General features: G+C 43.1%; 1 protein-coding gene across 2 annotated transcripts in view; it reads right to left on the minus strand.

Annotated features, from left to right (window-relative positions):
* Positions 1-13,103, minus strand: part of GALNT7 (polypeptide N-acetylgalactosaminyltransferase 7) — a 376,325-nt gene that overhangs the window by 54,866 nt on the left and 308,356 nt on the right. For both annotated transcript variants that reach the window (XM_030191545.1, XM_030191546.1), the window contains exon 8: positions 5,059-5,181. In XM_030191545.1, coding sequence (XP_030047405.1) covers positions 5,059-5,181 — 123 coding nt within the window. The remainder of the gene's footprint in view (positions 1-5,058; positions 5,182-13,103) is intronic.

A 13,103-nucleotide genomic window follows, 5' to 3' on the forward strand; every position in this document is an offset into this window, starting at 1 on the left:
ACTTATGGAGGGAGCTGAAGCTGCGAGTTGCCAAGCGACAGCCCAGAACTCTTAATGATTTAGAGATGATCTGCAAAGAGGAGTGGACCAAAATTCCTCCTGACATGTGTGCAAACCTCATCATCAACTACAGAAGACGTCTGACCGCTGTGCTTGCCAACAAGGGTTTTGCCACCAAGTATTAGGTCTTGTTTGCCAGAGGGATTAAATACTTATTTCCCTCTGCAGAATGCAAATAAATTCATATACTTTCCACAATGTGATTTTCCGGATTTAATTTGTGATGTGCTATCTCTCACTGTTACCAATAACCTACCCTTCAATTATGGGCTGCTCATGTCTTTGTCAGTGGGCAAACTTACAAAATCAGCAAGGGATCAAATACTTATTTCCACCACTGTACATACTGAGATCTTTAAGTCTGTCCCCATATGCTTTATGATGAAGACCACTGACCATTTTAGCAGCTGCCCTCTGAATCAATTCCATTCTGTTTATATCTTTTTGAAGGTGCAGTCTCCAGAATTGTATATAATATTCTAAATAAGGTCACACCAGAGTCTAATACAGGGGCATCATCTCCTCCTACTGGCCATTCCTCTCCCTATGCACCCAAGCATCCTTCTAGACCTGGACTGGCCACTGTTGGAAGCAGTATACTGAGCTAGATGGACCACTGGTCTGACCCAGTATTATGTTCTTACCTGTTTGACCACCTTAATATCATCACATACGATCACACCCAAGACCCACTCCTCTTTTGTGTACAAAAGGTCTTCTCCCTTAAACTGTACCATTCCCTCATGTTTTTGCAGCCCAAATGCATGACCCTGCACTTTTTTAGCATTAATTCTAAACTGCCATTCCAGACCATTCATGTATCTTTGCTTCCTCATGGTTCCCACGCCATCAGGGGTGTCTGTCCTATTGCGGTTTTGGTATCTTGTGCAGAGGTGCAAACCTTACCAGTCAGCCCTTCAGCAATATCATTTACAAAAATGTTAAAAAGAACTGGCCCAAGAACCGAACCTTGAGGTACACAACTGGTAACATCCCACCACCCTCTGTTGCCTTCCACTTAGCCAGTCACTTTAGGGCCCATACCGAGGGCACTCAGTTTATTTATTAGTCATTTATATGGAATTGTGTCAAAGGTTTTGCTAAAATCTAAATACATCACATCTAACGCTCTCCCTCAATCCAACTCTCTGGTCACCCAGTTAAAGAAATTAATCAGATTTGTCTGACAAGGCCGGCATCTAGTGACCCCATGTTGCTTCCAGTCCTGTAATACATTGGATTCCAAAAACTTTACTATTCTCTATTTAAAAGTGTTTCCATTAATTTACTTACCATAGAAGTCAAACTTACCAGCCTGTAGTTCCCAACCTCTTCCTTACTTCCGCTTTTGTGGAGAGGGACCACATCTGTTCTTCTCCAGTCCTGCAGTACCGCACCCAACTCTAGAGAAGCATTGAAAAGGTCAGCCAGTGGAGCAGTTAGAACTTCCCTAAGTTACTCGGATGTATGCCATCTGGCCCCATCACTTTGTCCACTTTTAGTTTAGGCAGCTCCTTATGAACACAGTCCTCTGAAAATTGTTCAGGGACTACCACCTTCTGTTCCTATTTGTGTCTGTGTTCTGCAGTCCTGCTCCCAGTCCTTCACAGTGAACACAGATCAGAAATATTTGTTAATCAATTCCACCTTTATTAGCTTCTACATATTCCTCCCCTTCACCTTTGAGTCTCACAATGTCACTTTTGCACTTCCTATCACTAACATATCTAAAAAAATGTCTTGTTCCCCCATTTTACCATACTGACTATATTTTTCTTCCATTTGCATCTTTGCTTTCCTGACTACTCTACCAGCTTCTTTTAGCTTTTCTAGATATTGTCACCCATCTTCCTCTTTCTGTCATCTCTTGTAGTTTATAAAGGCTAACCTTTTTTTTTTTTAACCTTTTAAGCTAATACTTTTCAGAACCAAAGCAGCCTCCTTTTCCTCTTACTTTTATTTACTTTCCTTATGTAAAGGTTTTGCCCACTGCATTCCAACTTCTTCCAAATGTTCCCATCCAGATAGCAATTCCTTGAGGTAATACCCCATCTGAAGTTAGCTTTTTTGAAGTTTAGAATCTTCACTTTTGAATGAACCCTTCTCCACACCTATCTTTATAAACCACACAATCTGGTCATCACTGGATGCCAGATGTACTATAACGTCAGAAACACTCTCTCCATTAGTAAGCACTAAGTCTGGTACGGCCCCACCTCACGAAGGTTCCATTACCAACTGCTGGGATAGAATCCAGGATTTCCCTGCTTCTAAAAGACTCCACACTAAGGATACCTCAATCTATATCTGGCATATTAAAATTACCTATTAGTAGTACTTCCCCTTTCGCAACTATATTTTGAATGTCTTATATTAAATCTCTGTCCACTTCTTCTGTCTGTGAAGGACTGTATAATCACACCAATGTAAAATATTTGCTATGCTCTCTTTCCAGATTGACCCGCAGTACCTCTCCCCCTCCCTCCCTTTCTTCCTATCCTGTCTTTCCTGAACAGATTATAGCCCAGTATAACTATATCCCAGTCATGGTTCTCTGTGAACCATGTCTCTGTAATTGCCACTAAATCCAAATCAGCCTCTTCCATTGTAGCCTCAAGATCTAAAACTTTATTTCCTATACTTTGGGCATTAATATATACTGCTTTCCAAACTTTGCCACTTTTTCCCCATTTGTGTAGAGGTATTTAATGCTTCACTTACTTGAGGGCTTTGATCACCCTGCCCCAACAATTCTAGTTTAAAGCCCTCTTCAGTAGGTTAGTCAGTCTGCTGCTGTAAACACTTCTTCCTTTCTTTGTATGATGGACACCATCTCTGCTCAGCAGCCTTTGGAAAAGCATCCCATGGTGCAGAAAGCCAAAATGCTGTCACCAACACCATCTGCACAACCACATATTCATCTCCAGGATGCAAGTTTCTCTGCCTTGGTCTTTACCCTCAACAGGAAAAATCAACAAGACCACAACCTGTGCACCTTTCTCCTTCACCCTCTCTCCCAGAGCCATGAAGTCACTTTTGATATGTTCAGAGGGGTACCTAGCAGTGTCATTTGTGCCAACATGGATGAGCAGCACTGGATAATAGTCATCAGGCTTGATGAGTCTCGGCAAGCTCTCTGTAACATCTTGAATTTTGGCACCTGACAGACAGCACACCTCCTAGGGACATCATGTGTGGTCTGCAGATATACGCCTCTGTACCCATCAGAAGAGAATCACCAACCACGACTACCTTTTGCCTCTTAGTGGTTACTGATCCAGCAACTTTGGGTGGGATTTTGAGCTCCAATTACTCCTCTCTCTGGGATGCTCTCACCTTCTCCACGTCCAGTGCTGCATATTGGTTCTTCAGTTCAAGGGAAGATGAAGTCATGGTATTGATTTTGCAGGGTCTTGTGATCAGAGTCCAGTAGTCCTCTTTCAGCACAGCTTCTTCCCCACTGCTGGAAATCTTTGATGCTTCATGAAGCATTTCATGATGTATTTCTCATTGTTGTGGATGCTTCTCAACCTTGCCACCTCCCCTCTCAGTTATTTCAATTTCTTTATTGAGGGATTCAAGATGAAGACATCTTGCACATTTTCTGTCTGCTCAGAGGCAGAAGCTGTAACTGGGCAACAGCTTTGGTGACTGTTTCCAACCAGTTGCAGAAGTATTTGCACCTGTAGAAAGAAAAACAGAAAAGAACGCCCTACCAAAGTCCCTAACTAATCCTTAGCTGCCCTGTAGGCTAAAAGTAGCAGCTGTCCTCTTTGGTGTAAGGTCTAACCCTCAAAGTGCAGGGACTTCAAAAAAGATTATTTACATCACCTTCCTTTTGAAATGGAGGTAAAAAAGAAATCCTGGAGCAAGCAAGAACATAACCCACAAGTGTCTAGATTCGTCTGTTGCTGATGACAAGGAAACATGTTTTTCACTTGTGATGAGGGCAAATGAACAGTCTTTGGTCAAATTAGAACCAATATCTTTCTTAGGTGGAAAAGTCAAGCCTCCTTTGCAGAAAAAGTACAGCAAAAGGAAATAGCATTACCACTGCCTGCCTGTAGGTGAGAAAGAGCTGCCAGTGAGAGAGAACCACAGAGTTGTAATACAAAGGACTTAGTCCTAGGACTTGGGATGGAGTGGGGCACTAAGAAGTGTTATGTACATATAAAAAAATAATTTCTTATGCAATTTTTTTCTTACTCTATGTGCAGCCCTATTTTGCCACAAGAAGTTTATATTATATAAGAGAAGGCACATTAATACAGTATAGTATAAAATATACAACATTTAAACAATTCCTAATGTTGCCCTACCAGTCCCCTACCTTCACTAGGTGAAGGATAGCGTCCATCATACAACCACAATACCAATAAATATTTTAAAAGCATAGTATTAGGAGTACATAATTAATTTGGCAATATCACAGTAAATTATAGTTATACTCAATCTCACTCCATCTCCCAAGACCTACTAGCAAAACCCAAACTTTCTGATCAGATTGTTACGGTTCTCCGGGTCATCTGCGTAAGTGGTCACTCTTGAAGAAGCTCCCAAAGTGGGGGGGGGACATTACACTTGTACCTTTAGGAGTGTCCTGTCCTAGCCAAACACCTGGTCTAAATTAAAAGCTTTCTTGGATGACACCAGCAGGGAGAGGATGGGACCAGGGTGGGACCAGCAGGAGTTGAAAAGCCTCCAGGGTCAGGTTGGAGAAGAACATCAGCAGAAGGCAGGTTGGTGAGAGGTGTCCTTTTCCTTTTCCTCTCCTCGCCACAGGAATGGCCTAAAAGGCTCCCCAATGTGGCATCAGATTAAACGGAGATAGTCAACATCTGGCCAGCAGATCAGAAAAGCTTTTGTAAACAAGTTTTAAAGAAACATCACGAATTACCAATTTGTGTGAAGAGAAGTAAAAGTGAACAGTTACTGCATATGGTTCAATTTACAAAGTCTGAGTGTCCAGTTCTGGTGTTTGTTCCTCCAGCCACTCACCTTTAGTGTTGGAGAGGACCCTACATAAACAGGAGGGGGATTTCCCTGCCATCCATGCAGACGATAGATGTGTCCAACACGAGAACATGGCACGAACAGCAGCTTTCCTCCACACTGCCAAATCTAGGAAACAATAAACACCCCGGGGTGACTATAACTGGAGTGTCAGCTTTCATGAAATCCAATAATAAGAAGAGCAATATACCAATTTCTAACAAAAAATTAAACAGAAATTTTTTCCTCTTTCCCGTGTGTTCCACTCTGCTTCTATCAATCTATTCCCTTCCTCTGGGCCAGATTCTTACTTGGGTTGATAGATTGAGGCCTTGCCCATGCTACCTCCTTTAAAATTGTTTAAGTCTCCTAAAGTAGTTTGTGCCTATCACTGCTGAATTGTAATCTTGTAATTGGTACATTACAGGACTCAAACAATGTGTCTAACACTACTCAAATATGAAACAAGCAAGTAAAGACTACGAATGTGTCTAACACAACCATTGACGTTGATTTTGAGCGAGTTTTCCCCTTTTTCATTGCACATTACAGGACTGCCATTATTTTTATCTGCCCATAGGACAATGCCAAATATTCAAAGCAATTTAATAGGGCAAGAGAAGTTCCTGGATGGTTAAACTGCTTATTTGGGCCTATCCATTGATATTCAGCGGCACTTAACTTGTACTGCTGCTAAATATCAGCACTAACCACTAAAGCCTTAGACTGCTATTTTGTGGGTGGTCCAGGGGAAGTGTCAGCAATAATGCAGTTAAGGATCAATATATAGCACTTAAGTTAACCAGACAAATTAATCCGCATAAAACACAGTCCTATCTTTATCAGGTTTCACTTAGCCAGTTAAGTGTTGAATATTGCACTTAAATGGATAAGGGACAGTCACCTGCACAAACCTGGATATTCAATTCTAGTGCCCAGACATGGCCTGGCATTAAATACTGGGGCATAAAGCCAGCGGCAGCTAAACTATTGCTCACTGCCATTGGCTGAATATTAACTCCTCCTTTCTTTTCTCTACTCTTGACCAAGAATGCTGAATGCTGCTTTCTTCTCCTCCATCCTGAAGACCAGATAGGCATGGGTCACACTGTCACACAGAAGAACCCAGCTTCAATCCTCGGAGTCAGCTGGGGCTGGGAATGCTACAGAGGAAGAATTCATAATCCCTGAATTCGGGGTGGGTTGTGACCATTGTTAAAGGTGACAACTGGTGGCCAGGTTCAGGGCCATGATGGCAGTGTTCCAGGAGCAGCCCTGGTGTATGGGCCCCAGTCCATTACACTTGCTGCAATGACTACATCAGGAAGTGTTAGAGGGGAGAATATTAAATGGAGGAAATTCCTGTGTAGTACTGAATGAAGTTTCAAGATGCCTGAATCCCTGTCCTAGTTTTGACTGAGCTGGAGACCTAAAGAGGCAAAAGGAAATAACCAAGGTCTAAACAATTCAACCAGGGGCGTAGCTACGGGTGGGCCTGGCTGGGTCCAGGCCCACCACCCAATTTCAGCCCAGGCCCGCCCAGCGCCAGCCCCAGCACCCATTGCCGGCCACTGCTGCTTTTCCTGTTGAGCAGCAGGGCCGGCGCTACAAAAAGAAGAAGAGCTAACGGCGTTAAGGACGAAAAATGTTTTAAAAAAAAAAAAAAAAAAAGCGCGGCACCGGCAGACACTGTCTAGGCAGCCTTGAGGCATTGGCTGCTGGCTCGCAGGCTCCTCCCGTCTCCTACGTCACTGCAGTGCCTGCCGGTGCCGCGCTTTTTTTTTTTTTTTAACATTTTTCGTCCTTAGCGCCGTTAGCGCTTCTTCTTTTTGTAGCGCCGGCCCTGCTGCTCAACAGGAAAAGCAGCAGTGGCCGGCAATGGGAGCTGGGGCTGGCTGGCGCTGGCATGCAGGGCGGGCCTCGTCGAAGAAAAGAGGGAAAACATGTAAGAATGGGGAGAAAAAGAGGGAAAACAGATGGAAGGATGGGGAGAAAGAGGGAAAACATGGAAGGATGGGGAGAATGAGGGAAAACAGATGGAAGGATGGCAGAGAATGAGGGAAAACATGGAAGGATGGGGAGAAAGAGGGAAAATAGATGGAAGGATGGGGAGAAAAGATAGAAAACAGATGGAAGGATGGCAGAGAAAGAGGGAAAACAGATGGAAGAATGGGGAGAGAAAGAGGGAAAACGGATGGATGGGGAGAGAGACTCTGGATGGAAGGATGGGGAGAGAAAGGGGAGAGACTGGAAGGATGCAGAGAGAAAGGGGAGAGACTGGAAGGATGTGGAGAGAGAAGGGACACTGAACAGAAAAAGGTAGAGTGATACAGAGACACTGGTTAGAAAGAGGGAGAGAGAGACATTAGATGGAAGGATCAGGAGAGAAAGAGGGAAGACGCTGGATGGAAGGGTAGGGAGAAAGAGGTGACACTGGACGGAAGGATGCAGAAAGAAAGAGGGGAGACTACTGGAAGGATGGGGCGAGAGAGGGGAGACTGGAAGGATGAGGAGAGAAAGAAAGAAGAGAGCTGCTGGATGGAAAAGGAGAGTAGTGAAAGACTGGAGAATAAGAGGAAGGGGCATGGGGAGAACAAGGGTGAGAAAAAGATGAAAAGCCATAAGTAGATGAAGGAATTAAAGAATGGATAGTAAGAATGAATTAAATCAGGACAGAGAGAGAGAGAGAGAGAGAGAGGCAGAAAAATATTGAAGAAAGCAAAGAAAAAGGAGAGAAAAATGAGAAATGGCCAGGAAACCGTGGCAGAAGAGTTAAGTGAAAACGAAGGAAAGCAGAATCTAGAGACTGGGAGCGACACAATGAGAAAAAGTAAATGGCCATACAAGAAAGGTAAAGAAAATAATTTTATTTTTAATTTAGGATAAAGTAATATGGTACCTGTGTTAATGAAGTTTCAGAGACCAATACTTCCTTCCTTAGGTCAGGCGAGGATACCGTAACAGCATTATACTGACCTGAGGCAGGAGGTTTTGGCCTCTGAAAGCTCACTGAAAAGGGTGTTAGGCTATTAAATAAATTTTCTGAAATCTGATGCACTGAAAAGCAGCACTTTACCCTGTGTGACAAATGCATCTGATTAGCGTGACTAAATTTTGCTGGGGGAGGGGGGTAGAGAGAAAATTTTGTGCCCACCCACTTTGGGTTCAGGCCCATCCAAAATTGGCAGTCTGGCTACGCCACTGAATTCAACTAGTTGCACATAAAATTCAAAAACTATCAAGCAACCGTAAAATGCATATCAAAACAATTCAATCTTTATTAAATGTTTAACAAATCAAAAAACATTCTAATAATAATATTATCCTATCAACCTATCACTTGCATTCAATCTCATTCACGCCTCATATACACTATATAAAATCACATCATATAGCAGGGTGGACATATATCAAATGCGTCAGCCACTACATAAAGAAATGCAGCAGTCCCAAACTTCTCATCATAAACAGATTAAGGCTCGCCACGTCACCACTGGGTGGAGATGATGTCTAATTTGTCGTAACAATAAAAATCAGACAAAAGATTGCCAATTAATACTGTCAAGTACTAAGCATGATGTACTTAGGAACAACAAACATAGTTTGAAATGTCTATATGCGAATGCCAGGAGCCTAAGAAATAAGATGGGGGAGTTAGAATATATTGCACTAAATGAAAAATTAGATATAATAGGCATCTCTGAGACCTGGTGGAAGGAGGATAACCAGTGGGACACTGTCATACCGGGGTACAAATTATATCGTAGTGATAGGGTGAATCGGATTGGTGGAGGGGTAGCATTGTATATTAACGAGAGCCTTGAATCAAATAGATTGAAAATTCTGCAGGAAACAAAACACTCCTTGAATCACTGTGGATTGAAATTCCATGTGCAAAGGGGAAAAGGATAGTGATAGGAGTGTACTACCGTCCGCCTGGCCAGGACGAACAGACGGATGCGGAAATGTTAAAGGAAATCAAGGACGCAAACAAACTGGGCAACACAATAATAATGGGGGATTTCAATTACCCGCATATAGACTGGGTAATGTAACATCCTGTACACGCAAGGGACATAAGATTTCTTGATGAAATCAAGGACAGCTTCATGGAACAGCTAGTTCAGGAGCCGACAAGAGAAGGAAAAATACTAGACTTAGTCCTTAGTGGTGCTCATGATCTAGTGCAGGGGGGTAACGATACGAGGGCCGCTTGATAACAGTGATCATAATATGATCGGTTTTGATATTGGCATTGAAGGAAGTGAAACTAGGAAATCAAGTACGCTAGCGTTAACTATAGAAAAGGTGATTACGACAAAATGAGAAAAATGGTGAAAAAAAGACTGAAAGGAGCAGCTCGCAGAGTAAAAAACTTGCATCAGGCGTGGATGCTGTTTAAAAACACCATCCTGGAGGTTCAGGACAAATATATTCCACGTATTAGAAAAAAGGGAAAAAAGACTAAACGTCAGCCGGCGTGGCTAAACAGTAAGATAAAGGAAATCATTAGAGCCAAAAAACAATCCTTCAGAAAGTGGAGAAGAGAACCAACTGAAAGTAACAGGATAGATCATAAGGAATGCCAAGCCAAATGCAAAGCGGAGATAAGGAGGGCAAAAAAGGACTTTGAGAAGAAATTAGCGTTGGAAGCAAAAATACATAGTAAAAAATTTTCTAGATACATTAAAAGCAGGAAACCGGCCAAAGAGTCGGTTGGGCCGCTGGACGAAAATGGTGTTAACGGGGCGATCAAGGAGGACAAAGCCGTAGCGGAGAAATTAAATGAATTCTTTGCTTCGGTCTTCACCGAGGAGGATTTGGGGGGGACACCGGTGCCGGAAAGAATATTTGAAGCGGGGGAGTCGGAGAAACTAAACAAATTCTCTGTAACCTTGGAGGATGTAATGGGTCAGTTCAGCAAGCTGAAGAGTAGTAAATCACCGGGACCTGATGGTATTCATCCCAGAGTATTAATAGAACTAAAAAATGAACTTGCGGAGCTACTGTTAGAAATATGCAATCTGTCCCTAAAATCGAGTGTAGTACCGGAAGACTGGAGGGTAGCCAATGTTACTCCGATTTTTAAGAAGGGTTCCAGAGGAGATCCGGGAAATTATAGACCGGTGAGTCTGACGTCGGTGCCGGGCAAGATGGTGGAGGCTATTATTAAGAATAAAATTGCAGAGCATATACAAAAACATGGACTGATGAGACAAAGTCAGCACGGATTTAGTGAAGGGAAGTCTTGCCTCACCAATCTAATGCATTTTTTTGAGGGGGTAAGCAAACATGTGGACAATGGGGAGCCGGTTGATATTGCATATCTGGATTTTCAGAAGGCGTTTGACAAAGTGCCGCACGAAAGACTCCTGAAGAAATTGCAGAGTCATGGAATCGGAGGTAGGGTATTATTATGGATTAAGAACTGGTTGAAAGATAGGAAGTAGAGAGTAGGATTGCGTGGCCAGTATTCTCAGTGGAGGAGGGTAGTTAGTGGGGTCCCGCAGGGGTCTGTGCTGGGTCCGTTGCTTTTTAATGTATTTATAAATGACCTAGAGATGGGAATAACTAGTGAGGTAATTAAATTCGCCGATGACACAAAATTATTCAGGGTCGTCAAGTCGCAGGAGGAATGTGAACGATTACAGGAGGACCTTGCGAGACTGGGAGAATGGGCGTGCAAGTGGCAGATGAAGTTCAATGTTGACAAGTGCAAAGTGATGCATGTGGGTAAGAGGAACCCGAATTATAGCTACGTCTTGCAAGGTTCCGCGTTAGGAGTTACGGATCAAGAAAGGGATCTGGGTGTCGTCGTCGATGATACGCTGAAACCTTCTGCTCAGTGTGCTGCTGCGGCTAGGAAAGCGAATAGAATGTTGGGTGTTATTAGGAAGGGTATGGAGTCCAGGTGTGCGGATGTTATAATGCCGTTGTATCGCTCCATGGTGCGACCGCACCTGGAGTATTGTGTTCAGTACTGGTCTCCGTATCTCAAAAAAGATATAGTAGAATTGGAAAAGGTACAGCGAAGGGCGACGAAAATGATAGTGGGGATGGGACGACTTTCCTATGAAGAGAGGCTGAGAAGGCTAGGGCTTTTCAGCTTGGAGAAGAGACGGCTGAGGGGAGATATGATAGAAGTGTATAAAATAATGAGTGGAATGGATCTGGTGGATGTGAAGCGACTGTTCACGCTATCCAAAAATACTAGGACTAGAGGGCATGAGTTGAAGCTACAGTGTGGTAAATTTAAAACGAATCGGAGAAAAGTTTTCTTCACCCAACGTGTAATTAGACTCTGGAATTCGTTGCCGGAGAACGTGGTACGGGCGGTTAGCTTGACGGAGTTTAAAAAGGGGTTAGATAGATTCCTAAAGGACAAGTCCATAGACCGCTATTAAATGGACTTGGAAAAATTCCGCATTTTTAGGTATAACTTGTCTGGAATGTTTTTACGTTTGGGGAGCGTGCCAGGTGCCCTTGACCTGGATTGGCCACTGTCGGTGACAGGATGCTGGGCTAGATGGACCTTTGGTCTTTCCCAGTATGGCACTACTTATGTACTTATGTACTTATGGCACTGTGCACTTGAAAATAGTTCAACAAGCACAGTGTACCACGATGAAAAAAATTCAAAGATGTCCACAACCATAGGTTCTGAAGCGTAGCTTCATAACAGTCACACAAATTGCTGCAATATCAATAGTAGTGTTTAATTACTTGGGACACAATCTTCTTTACTGTGTCCTCCACACTGCTATGCAATTTAAATCCACTAAAAGTGAATTCCGGAAGAACCCGACATGATCATGTTTCGCTAACCATAGCGTCTTCAAGGGTCTTTCACTCTATAAAAAAGACAAAGTACAAGGGCAACATACCTAATCCATCCAATTTAACATAAACCAAAACTATATTATAAAACTAAACTTGAATTTACTTACAGCTACCGCCGTAGTCAGGACCTCATCCCAGCAAGTAGCCGGTGGGAACGTCAAACAAGATTTGTTTTTTTTGATGTAACGGCTCATGTGGATGGCGGCCACTCTAAACTCAAAGTCCTGGATTTCAAGCGAGCTGACTTTAACAAAATGGGAGAATACCTGAGGAAGGAGCTGATGGGCTGGGAGGACATACGAGAAGTGGAAGGACAGTGGTCCAGGCTAAAAGAAGTAATAAACAGGGCCACAGACCTTTATGTAAGGAGAGTAAATAAAAGCAAGAGAAAAAGGAAACAGATATGGTTCTCAAAGCAAGTGGCTGAGAAAATAAAGATTAAAGAGTTAGCATTCCAGAAATATAGAAAATCTCAAGAGGAGGAACACGGGGAGGAATACCGGATGAAACTGAAAGAAGCCAAGAGAGAGGTACGTCTGACGAAGGCGCAAGCGGAAGAACAAATGGCTAGAAATGTAAGGAGGGGAGACAAAAACTTCTTCAGGTATATTAGTGACAGGAGAAAGACTATAAAGGGAATTGTGAGACTAAAAGAAAATGATGAAGAAAATGATGAAGAAAAAGCCAATTTGCTAAATAGATACTATTGTTCTGTTTTCACTGAAGAAAACCCTGGGGAAGGACCGAGAGGGACTGGCAAAAGTACACCTGAGAATGAGGAGGATAGAGCGCCGTTCACAGAAGAGAGTGTGTATCAACAACTTGGAAAGCTAAAGGTGGACAAAGCCATGGGGCCGGACGGGATCCACCCCAGAATACTGAGGAAGCTCAGAGAGGTTCTGGCGGGTCCTCTTAAAGACTTGTTTAATAAATCCTTAGAGACGGGAGAGGTTCCGAGGGATTGGAGAATGGCGGAGGTGGTCCCTCTTCACAAAAGTGGGGATAGGGAAGAAGCTGGAAACTACAGGCCGGTAAGCCTCACTTCGGTTATTGGAAAAGTAATGGAAGCCATGCTGAAGGAAAGGATAGTGAATTTCCTAGAAGCCAATAAGTTGCAAGATCCGAGACAACATGGTTTCACCAAAGGGAAATCGTGCCAAACGAATCTCATTGAATTCTTTGACTGGGTGACAGGAGAATTAAATCAAGGA

The sequence above is a fragment of the Microcaecilia unicolor genome, chromosome 2, assembly GCF_901765095.1.
Source record: "Microcaecilia unicolor chromosome 2, aMicUni1.1, whole genome shotgun sequence".
Classification (NCBI taxonomy): domain Eukaryota; kingdom Metazoa; phylum Chordata; class Amphibia; order Gymnophiona; family Siphonopidae; genus Microcaecilia; species Microcaecilia unicolor.